This window comes from Charadrius vociferus, unplaced genomic scaffold, assembly GCF_000708025.1.
Source record: "Charadrius vociferus isolate BGI_N301 unplaced genomic scaffold, ASM70802v2 scaffold177, whole genome shotgun sequence".
NCBI lineage: Eukaryota > Metazoa > Chordata > Aves > Charadriiformes > Charadriidae > Charadrius > Charadrius vociferus.
The window spans coordinates 18,115-36,611 of NW_009649170.1; the positions used below are offsets into that span (position 1 = coordinate 18,115).

General features: G+C 38.2%; 1 protein-coding gene across 1 annotated transcript in view; it reads left to right on the forward strand.

The window, feature by feature from the left end:
• The first annotated feature begins 2,501 nt into the window (after window positions 1-2,501).
• The window catches only part of LNPEP (leucyl/cystinyl aminopeptidase), a 53,692-nt gene continuing 37,696 nt past the window's right edge, over window positions 2,502-18,497 (forward strand). Inside the window, exons 1-2 of the mRNA XM_009888515.1 lie at window positions 2,502-2,547; window positions 16,200-17,034. Of these exons, the coding sequence (XP_009886817.1) occupies window positions 2,532-2,547; window positions 16,200-17,034 (851 nt within the window). The 5' untranslated portion in view covers window positions 2,502-2,531. The remainder of the gene's footprint in view (window positions 2,548-16,199; window positions 17,035-18,497) is intronic.

Consider the following 18,497-nt stretch of genomic DNA (forward strand, 5'->3'; position numbering starts at 1 on the left):
TCTTCCAGCTTTTATTCCTGAGCCTGATGTCATATAGTATGCAGTATCCCTTTGGTCAGTTGGGGTCAGCTGTCCTAGCTGTGTCTGCTCCTGACCTCTAGTGCACCCCAAGCCTGATCGCTGCCAGGGCAGTGTGAGAAGCAAAGTCCTTGACACTGTGTAAGCACTGTTCAGTAATAGCTAAAATAACTAGTTATCAACACTGTTTTGTTTACAAATCCAAAACATAGTACTATAGGAGCTACTATGAAGAAAATTAACTCTATCCCAGCCAAAACCAGTACACTGCTGAAGGGTGAAATTTACTTCAAAACAGAGCAATATGAAACAGTGGACTGTAAAAAGAGACAGTTACAGTTTTGCAGTGAACAGCAATTGCCTTTTTGGTGTAAACAAGGACTGTTATGGTATAGAGATATATACACTTTATACACCTTTGCAGTGATCAATGTACTCATTACTGACATGGGGCTCTGAATTCACGGACTCTATGTAGGTGCATACTAACATAAGTAAAAGCTTCTTAAGAAGGTAAAGTACATTTTGGATATTGATTAAAACCTCCCTCTATGGACTTCAGATTCAGATTTGATGTGATTGGAATATCAAGGTTATCACTTTTAAGTCTGTCTGTTGGCATACTGTCTTTTTTTTTAAAAAAAAAAAAAAAGAATTAAAATATTTCTGTTAGTTGTATGATGCTCAGAGTTAATGCTGAAGTACTTTGTATGTATATTGCTGCTGTATATGCTTCCATGGTACCTTCACTTGTTTATGGTCTTGTATTATACCATACTGTGTTATGATGAAAAACCAGTTACAAGCCCATATAAAAAATGCAGCACTAGCTTTTCTATAATAGCTGTCTTGCTTAGTTTGGTTTAATGCAATTGAAATGTTGTCCTTAGGACTGTACTAGCCTGCCCATTTGCAAAATTATTCAAATGGCAATGGGAGTATACGAGCATAATGATAGAAAGGTTTGCATTAGGTTTGAAGCTATGAAATGCCAGCAAGGAGGTGCAGGGAGAGGGAGGAAGCATGTGCTTCTCACCTCTCAGCTTTCTCATCTCTCCTGGTTACTTCCTTGTGTGGTTTTTTTTTTTTTTTCTATTCCCAACTTCTAGCTATTGTGTTCATGACTTTCAAAATTGTTTTCTTTGGTGCTAAAAGGATTATGAAGCAAATCTGAGTTCCCCAAATAGCGTTGCAAGAGTGTCACTGTTAGGCCACTAGGAAACATAGTGAGGAAAATATATAGTCCTCAGACAGGTGTGAATTTAGCTGCACAGCTCTCCTAGGTAATCAAGAGAAGTGAACCAAGATCTGTGCGCTGCTTTGGCAAGGTCTAAAACTGTGCAATTCTTGCCTTTCAAGTTAAAGCACTTCAGATCCCAAATGGCGAAAGCAGAATAACATCAATTGCAATTTTGGAAGACAGAAACTAAAGTATATTTATTTCATTTGGTTATTTTTTTTCTTTTTTTTACTTTCAGGGCTCTCTTGCAAAATGGCTTGGCATAACTACTGCATACTCATGGTCATTTTTCACAACACAAGAGACAAAATTGGCTTTCAGGGGACTTCACTAGGTATACATAAACCAAGGGGGACATTTGCAAACTGAGTCTGCTCTTCTGATACTGGAATCCTGTGTGTCTGTCTTGTATTACTGTTTTTGGGAGGTACTTGCATATCTCCTTTGTTATCTGAATGTTAACTTTGCGTCTTAACTGAACTAGTAATTTTTTGTTGTTTTATGAGCTGCTGCATCAACAGCCCTTGATTGTAGGTATTAATTCCTGTGAGAAACATTCACTTACAGATAAAAATGTAAAGTCTTCAAAACAAAGGTAAACATTTATTCAAGATCAAAATAAACGAGTCAGTTGAGTCGGGTACATCTCAAAAAGAGCACACCTAGTTACAGAACTTCAGGTATTTATGCCCTCCCCCGATTGCCCAAGATCTGTCCCGTTTTCCCATTGGTTTGGTACTTTAGGGCGCACGTTCTTTCATGACCGGTTAGCCTATCACAAACTCGATTCACATTTTTCTCTTTTTCTAAGTTACATAGTCCTGCTCATGTCATTGACATACAAAATGGCTGAAGCAAAACAATCCCTGAGTTCATCTCTCACATTCCTGTGGAGCCAACTAAAATACTTGTAAGAGAGTATGGAAGAGTAAGCCACTATTGTGAATGAGTAAAACCCCTAAGCTTTTTTGAAATTATTCAAGCTCACTCGCTGTCATTGAGTTCTGAATGATTCCTGTGTGCCCTGCTTCTCTGCACAATGATTGAAAACCACACACAAGCTTTAAAATTCAGAAGAGTGAATGTAACGTTTCTATAGATGTGTCCATTCAAAGCAACTATTTACAGCCTTAACTTTCCATGCACTTTTAATAAGCCCATGCAAGCTTATGCACAGCTGTAATTTTGATCGTATTTCTATCTGGGTAAAAACATAATTCGCAGAAGATTCTGTTGGTTCATGGTTTTCCTTCCACAGGTGGAAGATGTGGGCATGACCCTGCATTCAAGTGAAGCAATAATAGAAGAGCCACAGAGCTGGGAAATATATCAGGCTTTTGCTAGCCCTTTGTAAAGGAAATGTGTGTCTGTTTCTTGGCTCCTGTTTGTCTGGAGAGGGGTTCTTCAGCTATAGCCACTGAACCTTTAGTTGTTCCTGTGGAAATGCCATAGAAACTGGAGACTTCAGCCACCTTGTTGTATGTCAGTGCATTTTGAACCTCTGACTGCATCTTTTTGCATGTACAACTAATAATGCTGGGAACTGCAATTTGTTGGCAGATTGGATTTTCTAAGATAACGTGTAACTTTTGGAGTGGTGGATTCCAAGGTTTTTCTCAGGTATTCTGTGCTTCAGTTGGTTTTTGTTATGGAGACTTTGCCATCCCTGTGTCCCAGCTACAAGATGGTAGGTGAAATTATGGTGAAATGAAGGCAAAATGCTTTCAGGCAGGACTTCTGATTTCCCTGAAATACTAGGTGTCTCCTTGTTTCTAAGCTGAGTGACGGTTATAAATGTATGTTTTCTTACTGTGGATAGATGCTGATTTTAAATTACATGAATGCCATTCCGTACTCTCCTTCTTTAGTAACAGCAAATAATTTTTCTGTATAGAATTGAATTATTTTATTGCTCAGAAAGAATTTGAAATGCGTGGAACAATTAGGGAGGCATCGAAGAAAAGAAGGAAAACTTTAGTCAGAATCTTAGCGTAACTAGCATGTTTGCTGATACAGGCTTTGATTGGTGAACAAGGTTGCTAGAAAAGATGAAGATGAGCTTTCCCCTGTACCCATCCCCCAACCAAGTAATACATTTTTTTATGGACAAGTTGGAGACAGCCCAAAGCATAACAGTGCAGGAAGTATTTTGCATTATAGAAGGAAGAACTAAATTGATACGACAAGAAGTAGTGATCATAAATCAAGAAGTACCTGGTTTGGAGCAAGCTGAAAGGATTTTAAAATTAAAAGCCTGCCTTTTAAAAAATCTTTACTTTGTGGAGTTGATACTGTAAGTCATCAAAAAGATAACTCTCTAAGAATCAGTTTGGAGTTTTAGAAAGCAGGCATTCTTTATTGCAGTGCTGGGCACCTAGTGTGTGCACCCACTTGCTCAACTACGAAGATTATATGCAATCAGAATATACATATTCATTAGGTTTCTGAGAAATGATTAACATATTCATACTATTTCCATAACTCATTAATATATGTAAATGTCCTTGACACATGCGCGTTTATGTCTATTGGTGGTCTTCCAGGGCTCTCTGGTGGTCGTTGATAGTCTTCGTCACCATGTCCACTGATTGAAGTCTGTATTTGCACATGCTCAGTTTGCCCTTTGGCCTAATTAGATGATACTTAATTACACAAAACTAGCTCATTCTAGCATATACTCCTTATCTACGCTATTCAAGGATACTGTGCCTCAAAACTTCCTTTTATCTACCCAAGCATAGCACCTGCTTGACCTATCTGCTCATAAAACATCCCGAAATGTGGCTGTGTTGCTCTAGGGAGGGAACTGTATGTGCTTCAGCTTGGTATCAGAATTCTGTAATTTTGTGGAGTATGATGTACCTGTTGATACTTATCCACAAGGAGAAATAGTGTAAAGCAATATTGAAGTGATGATAAAGAGTGACCTTAATTACTGCTCTGGCAACATACTATTTGCAGCAAGAGCATGTCTTGAATTTAAGAAGTTATGCTTGTCTTCTATAGGATCCGTGCAACGTATCACTGCATAGACTTCTTCTGTAAGCTTCAGGGCCAGAAATCCCTTAAGATGAGTAATTTCCTTTTATGCAGACTCTGAATAAATACAACTTTTTTTTTGAGGTCCCCCCTCCCACTCAGTTTCCTCTGTTGGGGAGGAAAACAGAAACATTACTGCTTGCCCATCCCACTGAAGCATGAGGTTTTCGTTAGGAGTTTGCATAGATTTCCCAATAAATTCAGGGGTTTTGCATGTGAGCATCAAGAGTCTGTGCCAATGCCCTTCTACTCTTTCTGTGTCCCAGAGAGCTGTGTCTATGTACTGCACATGAAAATAGCAACGGGGATTATTTACTGACTATGCTGTAAATCAGTTGTGCATGGGCAAATTTTAAGAAATCCTATATAACCTCTGTTGGGTGGTATTTTAGAAGAAGAGCAAAGCCATTTTAAAAATTAATATTTCTTAAGTACTTTTTTTTCAACTTTAAAGTTTTTTATTGCTTCCTCCAAACTTCTGAGGCATTTATTTCCAAGCTATGACAAGACAAGATATACTACGACAGAAGGGGAGAGCTGGCAGTTAGAGAGGAGGAATTAGAAATTAAGTTAATGCTATTTCTTTGTTTGGAAACTGAAGTAAAGCGAGAGTTAGTTAAGAGTTTGTGACCATCCCAGGCTCCAAAGAAAGGAATCACAAATTAATTTCTGTGTTAACTGCTTCTGGAAATAGGTGTACAGTCCTTTTAATGAACCTGTGGACGTAGCACTCAGAGGAGAAGTAGGTAAAGCCTGCTCCTGTTTTTAATCATTTCATCTTCTGCTGGGTTGTAGAAGTAGGAAGCCCAAGAGCTGCTACTCTGAAAGGAGCAGAGGAACAAAGAGGAGGATGGAGAACAGAAGTGTCTCTGCATTATCTTGGACATAGGGATCCAGGAAAGGATGGCGGGATGTCAGAGGATGATGTATCTTTCTGTTAGAGGTGAAAGTGGTGAGTTAGGAGAGGGAATAGGTACAAGGATGTTCACTATGTGCTGTTCTACCAGTTTTAATAGCTGGGAATACAGTATACCATCAGCAAATAATTTGAGAAAGTCTCTGTAATTTTCACACAATTGTAATGTCAGCAATTTACTTGATTAGGTCAGATTTATAAGACCTAATGTTAAAAATCCCCATGGTAAGCAATTAATTCATAGAATCATAGAATCATTTAGATTGGAAAAGACCCTTGAGATCATTAAGTCCAACATTCACCTGAAACTACAAAGTCCACCACTAAACCATGTGCCGAAGTGCCATGTCTACACATCATTTAAATACCTCCAGGGATGGTCACTCAACCACTTCCCTGGGCAGCCTGTTCCAATGCTTAACAACCCTTTCAGTGAAGAAATTTTTGCTAAAATCCAATCTAAACTACCCCTGGTGCAACTTGAGGTTGTTTCCTCTCATCCTCTCACTTGTTGCTTGGGAAAAAAGACTGACACCCACCTCGTTACCACATCCTTTCAGGTAACTGTAGAGAGCAATTAGGTCTCCCCTCAGCCTCAGTTCCATCAGCCACTCCTTGTAAGACTTGTGCTCTAGAACCTTCACCAGCTTCGTTGCTCTTCTTTGGACATGCTCCAGCACCTCAGTGTCTTTCTTGTAGTGATGGGTCCAAAACTGGATGTGTTGTCCCAAAGTGGGGTCATTTACCTGGTGTGCAAGACGCTAATATACCCACAGAGTAGAGTTATTTATTTAAATCATTTCTGCACAGAGATGGGTGCAAGTGGTAATCCACAAAACTAGCATACCATCCTACAAATTCCTTGGAATATTTATACAGTTCAAAACACAGAAATACACACCCTTAATTATAATTATTGGTTAGTACCTTATCTTCCCAATTCCTGTCTGTTAGTACAGTCTCTCGCTTTCATTTAAAGCTACAATATACTTTAATTGATGTGCACGTGCTCCAGTACAGTGCAGGGGTAGTTCTGTTCAGTCTCTGAGTCGATGGTCATGATCTCCCACTGCTGCCTTTACGTTTCCCCCAGTTAGTGCAGATCTTTGTCGACTTTATTCTTCTTCCAGCAGCTGTCCAGTTTTCAGCCAGTTTCAGCGCCTCCTTTGGTGGGATGTTCCCTTGTTATCAGCCTTCTGTTCTTCTTCAAGGAAATTAGCAGGGCATGTCTTGTTTATACGAAGTGTCCTGTTTCAAAAGGCCTTGTAACCTTTTTACAGCTCTATGCTCTTGCTTAGTGAGAAATTCTACTTTCTAAAATACGTTCTACCTTTTAAAAGTACATTTAACCCTTTTAAAAGTGCATCATATGTAGTATTTGAGGCGCAGTCTCAACAGTGCCAAGTACAGGGGAACAATCACTTCCCTAGTCCTGCTGGCCACACTATTTCTGGTACAAACCTGGATGCCCTTGGCCTTCTTGGCTACTTGGGCACACTGCTGGCTCATATTCAGCCAGCTGTCAACTAACACCCATGTCATGGCACTCAGGATGGTCTGCTCCATAGCTTTCCCAGGCACTGAGGTCAGACTGACAAGCCTGTAGTTCCACAGATCCTCCTTCTGGCTCTTCTTGTAGATGGTCATCACATTTGCTAACTCCAAGTCCACTGGGACCTCATGGGTGTCGTGGATGAAATATTTGACATAGTTACAATTTAGCAGCAATTCAAGATTTATGGTTTGAGGTGGATCAAAAGTTGGATTTTAGCAGCACTTAATCATTAACCAATTTAAGGATTATCAAGGTGATTCGGTAAAGTATGTTATATATTAAAACAGTGACTTAATTACAGGTTCAAGAATGACAAGATTCACACTAACTTACTACAAGGCATCCTGAATCTATAGGTGTATATATATGTACATATGTGTAAACATAAAACCACACACCATTCAAGGAGTTGTACACACACCACCTGACTCTTTAACTGCTAGGACTAGAGTCCCTTCACAGCAGGTGACTCCAGTAAGCCAGTATGTGCCCCTTTCGATTCCACACACACACACAGAGAGAGAAATATTTGGATCCAATGAAATATATAGACACCGATACTCATGAAGGCAAATGTGTATATTCAAACACATAGGTAGGTAGAGAGGTACATGGAAGAGGCTAGCCTATAGTTAAAATTCCCTTATTTTCAGGTTTAGAGTAAATAATCACAGTGCATCAGCATACCTCAATGGGCAATAACTGAGCCTCGAGAATTTTGACTTCACCCTGGCCCTTTGTCAGCTTTGTCGGCAGCCTTTAAAGCTCAGGAAGTTTATGCCTGAGAGGTGTCCCAACTCAGGGGAGATGCTGGTCACAGCCCACTGCAATCCAGGAGAGCTCAAAGGTCTTGCTTAGAGTTGTTGCTTATAGGGTCTGAGATAATTGACTTTTTTCAGGTACTTTTCTGTTTTGGCTCCACTCAGACGGTGAAATACGCTGGTACTTTCCAACAGTTGCACAGGCCCAGAACTTGCTAGATCTTGAAGTCCTGTTGTCACCCTCCTTTGGGCCACAATCCAGGTAACAAGTATACCTAGGTTGTCGGGGGTGATTGATTGTCATTAACCAGTAGAGGGAAAATAGAAATATAATTCTGTACTTAAACCGAGATTTTGGTTTAAAACTTTCTGAATATTATGACTCATTCTATCATCAGAGCAAATTGTAATTAATTTAATTTAGTATTATATGTATATAGTTATATTAACATAATATTGGATTATCTTTTATTTGTGGAAAAATCTGTCTATATTTAGTAATCATATAATCAGAAAAATTTTTACAATTCTGGTAAAATTATATTTTTACTAAGTAACTCAGCATAATTTAATAGACTTATGACTTTGATTAGGTAAATGCGGAAGATGCCAAATTGAGTTAACAAAAAGTCTTAGAAAAGGGTAGTTGAAAACTGTATACTATGTTGCTTTTCCATAGTAATGCTTCTGAAATTTTAGTCAGGACAATTCAGAGAGATTTGGAGTATTAAGAGAACATTTCTCTCTCCCTACCCTCCTTTTATTTGAGGCTGAAGGTGCAGATTTGGGGAAAGACAGTTCAGGAGAAAAAGTGTAACCCTTTTCAAATGGTTCAAAGTGTAACTCTATTCAAATCCTCAGTGTCTCAAATGTCCTTGTATATGTTTTAGATAACTATTTAATGTGAAAAAATTATGGTTTTGTTTCCACAGTGAGGTCAAGGCTTTCTCTCCTGCCATGCATTAAGAATATTGTTTTCCCTAATGACAGGCTACATTTAAAATGTAGATCTATTTTAAATTTAAAACATAAACTAGTATTTGGTTATATGTTGTTTTAATCTTAACAAACCCATAACATTTCTGAAAGCTTGCTGACTATTACTTATGCTGTTTTCCTATAGCTTTTTTTCCTCCTTGCATTCAAACTATACAACACAAGTTCTTCTGGATTTTATTTACTCTCACATTTCATGTTTTTGGCTCTAGCTTGGAAGGACCGATGTCATGAGGTATGTGAGAGAAATTACACTATGTAAACCTGAAGTAGGTATATTTTTGTTCTCTCATAAATACAGATGAATACTGTACTATAAGTAACATGTTCATGCTTTTCTTAAAAGAACATATTCTATAGCAATTACATCTGTTACTCATAAAATTTGTAGTACCATGTCTGCGTAGGCAACCGCACAGATCATAACTACCTCTTAAAGACACTGCAAATGTGGCAGAAAACATTTCAGTCTTGGCTGCAATAGGTTCTTTTTAAATTGTGGAGTGCTTCAAATTTTTTTTTCAGATACAACAAGAAACTGTTATTTCACTAAGCAAAATATGAATTTTTGTTTTTAATGCAAACATTCTTCTGATACTTATTTTTCAACCTTTTTTTTTTTTCTTTTGTTGGGAACATGGTTATACTGAATATACTGCTTTTGACAGAAGACAGTGCTGTCACGTGTCATTATTTCTGCTAAGTTTCTTCGTTGGTTCTTCCATGTGGCATAATGTTAGTTATATAACTTAAAGAGCAGTAACATTTGTACAGTCTTTGTATCCATGGCTACGTATCAGTGACCTGCTTTAGCCATCACGATCACATTCCTTTGTTACTAGTCCCAAAGACCAAATAAAGGAGAGACGTATAGTTCAATGTATTATAACCCAGTCTTACTGTTTTTATGGCAATACATCTGTCCACTTGAAATTTGCTTACCTGCCATACACAGTGTATTTGCAAGTGCTTGCAAGTGCTTCAAATGTTTTCTGGGAGTTCTGTAAACAAATAGCTTTATGCTGTTTGCTAAAACTTAAAGAGTGTACAACTAATTTTCCAATGCTTAAGGAATAGTGGAGCCTTTGCTCTTTTGACATTAGACTGTGTGGCATGGTATTTCTTCCTGCTGGCATCTTTTTCTCAAACATCACTTTACCATCATGGTAGCAGGTTCATTCAGGTATTAGGAATCATGTATTCTGACCTTACTGTCTGTGCTGAAATCTTGCAAGTTTTTCAACACTACTTCTAGAAAAGGTGGCATTTAGACAGGCACATGAACATAAAATAGGTCTCTAAAATAAAAAAAAAACGACCTCAAAGTTGTTTTTTTGCTTTTCACCCCGTTGGATGGTCTTAGCAAATGCAACCGGTCTTTAGTAGGAACAAAATCCATGTGGTTTGTCTATGGAATTAGCTGTTTGGTCAGCAGCTGCTTCTGCTAAGAAAAGGCCAATGCTTTGAACATAAAACTTGAACATAAAAGTTAGGTAGATAAAACAGTATTATGGTCCTGAAACCATTGGACAGAATTATTCTATGACATAGTGAGTTACATAGAAAACAAGTACTTTATTCATAGTTTTTCTGTATTTTTTCCTGATAGACCAGACACAGAACACATCAACATATTGACAGATGTGTGGTTTTGGGCACCAGTAACTCCGCACCCTGTATCCCATTACTTAAATGCAACTGAAGTAGTTTACATTCTGTGGGAATCAGTTTTTACTCCATTTAGTAGGCATACTTTAGACAGGGCCATTTGGTCTGGCTTTGGATTTTGCTACATTGCTGGACTATGACAACACGCTACCCAATAGATACTTGGCTTCTAGGTTATTCCAGGGTAACAGAGAGTTTCTGATGCTTATCTCTGCAGTAGGGATTTTGTTGCTACAAAATGCCAGGTGTTACTGTAATTTTTTTAACATTTCTTTCAGTAAAAATACTGTGTGATACCTGCTCATTATTTAAAGATGATAATGTGCTGAACTTCAGTCTCAGAAAACGGTAATAGTCTGTCTGATTCTACCAATAGGATTTGTTGGGCAGTTTTTAAATTTTAACCTCTTAATTAAAATATGGAAAGTTGAAAAAAGAACAATTGCCTTCAAGCATTTTCTGCATACATTTTAAAAAGGAATGAACTTGAGGAATGGGTCACTTAGATTCATATAAGAATTTTGAGTGTTGAGATTTCAGTTCTGAGATAGAATATCCAGACATGAATCCTGAGGTTACACGTTTTATTTTGCAAGGGAAAAGTACATACTTCTAGCATTATAAAGAGGTATCAATGACATTATAAGAAGATGCTGACTTTGAAAAATAAAGGAATAACGATGACTTCTGTTCTACAGAATATTTGTAATGGATTCCAAAACCAAAACATCGTAAGATACTTCATTGTTGCACATACTGAGATTCACTACATGGTGTTGCCTGAGGCTTTTACATTTCAGGGGAAAGCTTACAATCTCCTCAATGGGAATGGAGCTCTTCAGACAAAATAAATACTTGGAGCAAATGCTAGACAGTTTTACTGCAGCCCCTAATTGTCCCTGCATGATCATGTTTTACAGTGAACTTGAGTATTGTAGTAGAGTTGGTTTGTAAGTTAAAAGGCCAATTTGTGAAAGGGTGTAGGAGTGAAAGATGTATGTCTTGTAGGAGAAAGATAAGGGACCCCCTTCTGTTTAGCTTGTTTACCTTTATGAGTAATTAAGTCGTGCGACATTTACCACCAATGTAAGACTGTGCTGTTCATGTTAGCAAAGGACGCAGTACCTACAGCAAGCTTATTGTAGTGTTGGCTTGTCCTGTTGTAAGCTGCATTTGAAATTCATGTCTAAGCATTCTGTCCTCTACAGAAAACAAGAGACCAGGCTCGTTATGGTCACCTGGATATTGTAATGAGGAGATATGTTGCAGTAGTGTTTTGGGCATCTGTGTTGTAGGAGGCAGCTCTAAAGAAACCTGTTCAAAACCATCGATTTTGAGAAAATGTCTGCCTTCCTTCAGCTTTGTAGTATTAGAGTGATTGGCTTTCTGGATTAGTCTATCACATTTAGTTTTTAATCTCACATCTCTGCTCAGGATTGTTTCGGAACTGTGAGTATTAACATTTTCTCTGCTAGATGTGATAATAGATTACATATTGAGGAACGTGTTGAAAATCGGATTGCGAATTTGTGGAAGAATCGTGTAAAGTCACTTTTTCTTGGCTGTGTGGCTTTTAGCTGTTGTAACTAAAGGCTTAAGCTTTAAGCTTTTAGCATAATTTCATTAGTACTAATTAGGGAGCATCAAGACTCATCCCCATGACTTTTTTTTTACCTCCTTGTTCATTCTCACTGTGAGAAACGCTCGCTCACGGATAAAAATGTAGAGTGGACAAAGTCTTTGAAGCAAAGATAAAAGTTTATTCCGGATCAAAATAAATGAGTCAGCTGAGTCGGATGCCTCTCAAAAAGATCACACTTAGCTACAAAACTTCAGGTATTTATGTCCTGTCCCCTTTTCCCATTGGTTAGGTACTTGAGGGCGCACATTCTTTCACGACCTGTTAGCCTATCACAAACTCGATTCACACTTTTCTCCTTTTAAGGAGTTGTTTTTCAAAGTTACACAGCTCTGCCTTTACCGTCGACACACAAAATGGCTGCTCATAGCCCTGCTTGTGTCGTCGACATACAAAATGGCTGAAGCAAAACAATTCCATCTCTCACATCACACTATGTTTATATTTAGATTTAGATTTAAATTGCCATGCCTGATGACAGATATTTTTTGTAGTTCATTTTAGCAGCTCAGATCAGTACTTCCTTAATTGTGAACTAGTGTGACCACAAATGCCTCTAGTGCACCTGGAGCCTCTGGCATGGCAGTGGTAATTCACTGGAACCATGCAGCTTCTTTACACTTTAAAGTTCCCTAGTCTTGCAGTTATACTATTTTTTCCTGTGTCAGATTTGGAATCGGAATCAATGTGCTTGAATATCTGAATTAATGTGCTTTTAGTAAGTTTTACAATGGGAATGTTTGCCTCTTTGCCATACTTGATGTGAAAGATGATAGTGAAATGTGATGTCTGCAACTATCTTCCTTAGGCTGCTACTTATTCCTTATGGCTTGTTTATTTTTAAGAATACCTTTTTTTTGTTTTTCCTATGGGCTTTTTAGCTCATATAGTAGCCACTCGTGTTAAAACTTTAAACATGTTTGCCATGGTTCCTCTTCAGAACGTAGCCTGACTTCTGCGTTTCTGTGAATGCTTATGTCAGCATAAATAATTCCAGTAACCTTTTGATACTTTGTATGCTTTCCAGTGGAGAACAGTAGTCTGGTGATGCCCTTGATCTTCAGTAAAGTTCTAATCTTACAGATTTTCAGCACTACAGAACAATGAACACTTTGATGCTTCCAATTTTTGCAAATACTTCTGTAGCAATTGGTTTTAACTGTTGTTTTCCTAGAAGTTAATGTCTCTTAGGTTTTAAAACTGTGAATTGCCTTAAAGCTAACTTCTGTTTTAGCTTTTCTATCTTACTTTCAGTTTGAGATCTTTTGTATAATTCTTCGTGACTGAAAAGTTATTTGTTCCTGCATGCAACTCTGAAAATATAAAGTTGGCTGTAGAAGGAACTTATTAGAGAATAAGCTTTTAAAAAAACAAACTGTTCTATGAGCAGCAGAGCTGATGAAGCTGACTTTTTGCCAGACTTACGCTCTTGATCTTTCTCCTCCTTCCCTCTGCAGCGCCTCCCCTGTCTTCTACCTCTTTTGCTGGCCATGCAGCAGCACATGCCATGGCTGGGGTTGGAGCTGCGTACTGTTTGGCTGCTGCCTTTTGGAGAGGTTAAGATGTGAGTCTTAATACCTGCCTTTTCTACGTAGCAGATGTTGATTTGGGAGTCTTCTACCAGCAGCTTTGGGGTGGGATTGTGTTGGGACTTGAAGAAATTTGGCCTTGAGTCTGTTTTCAAATTTGATTGAAGCTAGCCAGGAGATTTGAAAAGCAAGCAGCTGAGGGAGTAACAACAAGAATCTCAGTTTAGTGAATTCTTGACACACTATTCTTGGGTAGAGGAATTGTAAAAGAGCTTCCGTTGCACAATACTTTGTCTTTCCACTTTTTTTTCTCCACTAGTTTGTCTCTGTGTTTTAAATTGTAACTTAGGTTTCTATCCTCTTTCTTTACTCTGTGAGGCCTCCACTGTGATACATGAGTGCACATGCTCCAATTTAGAGACCATAATGCTGGAGCACTGAACTGCAGCCTAAAGGTTGGAACATGAGCACTGTACTGGGAAATGACATAAGGACAGAAACTTCTAGAAGCTGTTTTTGTCTAGAGGTTGGGGTAGATGACCTCCTGAAGTCACTTCCAACATCAGGTATCCTGTGACCCTATGATCCTATTCCTAGTCAGAGCAATGTGTTTACGATGGGACAAAGGCTTCACGGTAGATCCAAATTCCAGCAAACACCCTCCTTACATCCATCTCCATATTGCTTATTCAGATTCACCAGTGCCCCTTCCTCTTACTGATTTTTGTGGGGTAGGATTTTCTTTTCTTTTTTCTTATTGCTTTTGCAGAGAAATGTTCAAGGTTGATCTTTTTTAAGGTAGCATAGTAGTTTTTTGTTGGAAATGCAAAGTGCTGATTTATGAAGCTGATATTTGTTTTGACAGTATCTGAACAGTCTGTCAGTCTAACTGAAATAAGTGGCACGCAAGTATCATTAAAGCTTTAGTACACAGATATCACACAAAGAGAAAAAGCATGGTGGAATGTGGGCTAGAATAAGAATTCTTGCTCCATCCTTTTCAGTGTTATGGCTGCTGACACTGTAGTTTTCTGAGTTTCTGGCCTTGAAACAGGAAGTGTTGATACATTTTAGAATAAATGTTGAGGAGTTTGGTATATTGGGTTTGAAAAGATTCTTGCCATCTTTTCTTTAAGATGATTGATTTTAACCTTTGAGAATTTCAGCTGTCTAGAAGCCTGTCTTTTATTTTAAAAAAAAAAGGAATAAAAAGGCTACTATCAAATCATAAATCTTTACCCCCATTATCTTCCATTAGTCTGTTTCAACATTTAAGTCCTATCAAGCAGCTATATATAGTTGTATTCCTGAAATTATTCATGTAATTTATTTCTGTATATTATCCTCAATTATTGGATGGGAGCTTAGCAATATAGATAAAATCAGTAATGTATAATAGGAACACTGATATTCTAGGCTGTATATAGATTGGCAAAATGTACATTCTTGTCAGAAGTCAATAAAAATCAACCTACTTTTCAGTATATTTAGATCCAAAGAAAAATTTATCTATCTCATTCTCAAAACACAGAATGTGGAGGATAGAGGTTTGGTGTGATTATTGTTCAGTTAGCAGTAAACTTTCATCTCTGAAAGAGATTAGTTTCATTTCTGAAGCCTTGCAGTTGGAAAAAAGTTTTATCTAGTCCCTTACGTAGAAGCTGTGACAGGGGACTAATTCAAATAAACTGTAATTTCAAGGCCCTAAAGAGTTAGTAATGAGATTTTTTTGGAGAGAAATCTCCTTATAGATTGCTTTTTCATTTGAGTTGTTTTGTTCTCTAGACAACACTGTGATGTCCTAAAAAAAGCCAATTAACATCCTTTCTGTTGTTTGTAGTGCTTTGAATTTAATACAGTAAAAAAAAAAAAAGTTCCTTCGTCCTAAGTTAGCTACTTCTGGGTGTCCATGACCTATTCCCTGTATATACTTCTTTCCAACAGTGTTTTTAATTTTTACCACTTTCCACTGACCAGGTTAACTGAAAGATAAGCTTTTATATAAACAGTTATAGACATGATCAGAAGTTTGATTAAAATATAACTGCATGTAGAATAGAAGAGTATCTGATGCTTTACAAATTTGGTATGAATTTCAGTTCTTCTTTTATGTTCAGCGATCTGTTATCTATTAAGGACAAATTTTATGGAGGAAACCAGTCTGATTGGCACTGATTTAACTTCTTACCTGCATGGATTGTTTCAAGGGTTCTATCAGCTAGATCTTAAATTAAGGTATCAATTGGAACGGTAATTTTTATGCTGACATTTCTGTGTGAGAAATATTTTTTTTTTTTGTGGTGTGTGTGAAAAATGAAGTTTAAAAATGTCAAATGGATATATTATTTGTGTAGCTGCCAGCACATTGGCAATTTTCTCCCCTATTAAAGAACTCCGTAACTAGCATATTCAGACACACCTCTAGAACTGTATTGGCTGCCTGTGCTTTACTCTGCAACGTAAAGACTATTCTATCTTAACAAATTTAGTTGAATACAGATATAGTTTACTACGGCAGAGGAAACGTAGCCAAGACACTGACATCAATGAAATGGGAGTACTATGCAGTGATACAGCTGATCCCCAGTTATGGTGCAAGATACTGTCATTGAGTATGTGCAACGGAAGCATCCTTTTGAAGATACTGAACAAACAATTACAGTACAGAGAAAAGCACAGAAACATTTTTTGGAAACAAACCTGAGAGAGAAATTTGAAGAGGTCTTGATCGTATGTGCTGTAAAAGTGTTTCTCATTCTATAATTCAGTAAACTATATTTGAGGTATTATAATCATGCCTTTTGTTTATCATATAACAGATGGTCTTTTCTTTTTCAGATCGAATTCAGTTACCTAGGAATATGATTGAAAACAGTATGTTTGAAGAAGAGCCTGATGTGGTTGACTTGGCAAAAGAGCCATGTTTACATCCCCTAGAGCCTGATGAAGTGGAATATGAACCAAGGAGCTCCCGGCTTCTGGTCCGTGGCCTTGGAGAGCATGAAATGGACGATGATGAACAGGATTATGAGTCATCAGCAAAATTGCTGGGGATGTCCTTCATGAACAGAAGCTCAGGTCTCCGGAATAGCATGTCTGTCTATAGACAAAATCCAAATGGATCGTGTTCGGTGCCCTCTACGAGGACCATGGTGGTTTGCACAGTTGTTCTTGTGATTGCAGTTTCTTTAATAATTTATCTTCTTCCCAAATGTACCTTTACCAAAGAGGGCTGCCATAAAAAAAATCATACAATGGAACTAATATACCCTTTGGCAAGCAATGGAAAAGTATTTCCTTGGGCAAAAATTAGACTTCCTCCTGATGTTGTACCACTGCATTATGATCTTGTCTTGCAGCCAAACCTAACTACTCTGAAATTTGCAGGCTCTGTAAAGATAGTGGTTAACATCATCCAGGTAACTCAGAAGATTGTACTTCACAGCTCAGGACTTAATATCACCAAGGCAACCATTACTTCAGCAGAAGTTCGTGAAACAAAGCCAGCTGAATTCCTGGAATATCCATTGCATGACCAGATTGCAGTCATGGCTCCTGAGGCTCTCCTTGTAGGACAGAATTATACTGTCAGCATAGAATATTCATCTAATTTATCAGATACCTATTATGGCTTTTACAAAATTTCTTACAAGGATGAGAATTCTAAGCAAAGGTATGCCCACATATGCAGTTTCTCTATTCTGTCACTTCTAGATTGTGCTTTGATAATAGAAATAACAAGGGTTGCTTTTTCTACTGGATGTTTATTACAACCAATTCCTGTTGAGAAGAATCAATCTTTAATCTCCTGGTCAATCTACCTGAAAAATGTCTTTTGTGGATGTGTTCATAAAGGCAGGGCAGCCTCTCCATCAGTCAAATGTAGTGCAGTATAGTGGTTGCAGGTAGCTGTAGTGTGGGGTTTTTGTTTGTTTAATTTTTCCTTTCTCTCCTTGGAAATTCTTCCGACATCTCTTGAGTCCCTGAGGCTCAAGGCAGGGAGTGGGGGAATGAAGTCCCACTGTTGTAGGAGAAGATCAGGTTCGAGACCATTTGAGGAACCTTAACATACACAAGTCCATGGGACCCAATGAGATCCATGCCATAGTCCTAAAGGAACTGGCAGATGTAGTTGCCAAGCCACTCTCAATCATATTTGAAAAGTCATGGCAGTCAGGCAAAGTCTCCAGTGACTGGAGAAAAGGGAAACATCACATTCATTTTTAAAAAGAGTAAATCAGTGCTTTTAACCAAGAAGATCAATGAAATCGCCACCCACCACCACCCACTTCAAATGGGCCTTACACTGGTCATGTACTTAAAGAGTGTTCATGCCTTTGTTGGCACATCATTGTTGATGCAGCTTTCTAGAAACAGAGCAGATGCAGACTAAAGTCCAAGAGGGCTGTTTGAGGTAGCAATCCATGCCTTCTCAAGTCTGTAAGAGATTGAGTTATCCCCCACAAATAATTTCTAAGATACAGATCATTAATCTCGGGGACTGGTACACCTTCTTCTCTTCCCAAATATGGGAGACTGAACAACATCTCGTATGGTGACACTCCTAGATCTTTTCTCGGCGCCATCCTAATCCTTAACAACGCTAGAGGCAAACATTTGTCCATGGCAGCTTAGTTTCCAGTATAACTTAACTGTCACTTTCTTACCGGGTACTAAGATTCGCATTTCAGCGCTCTTATCTAGAGCCACTTCTTTTGCCTGTTCATCAGCCAGTCTGTTACCTTTGGCTTCCAGAGTATTCCCCCTCTAGTGCCCAGGCACATGCGCCACTGCAATCTCTTCTGGCTTGCTCAGAGCTTCTAGTACTTCCAATACTAATTGTTCATGTACTAATTCTTTTCCCCTGGAAGAAATTAACCCCCATTCCTTCCATATTTTTCCAAAAATGTCAACTACCCCAAGGGCATACTTGGAATCAGTATATATTATTCCATTCTCCCCTTCCAATAGTTCCAAGGCCTGTTTCAATGCATACAATTCACATGTCTGTGCCGACCAGTTGTTAGGAAGCCTTCCCCTTTCCATTACATTATTCTGTACACCATCGACTACCGCATACCCGTTATGACGCTTCCCACTTATACACTGAGATGACCCATCTATGAAAACCCTCTT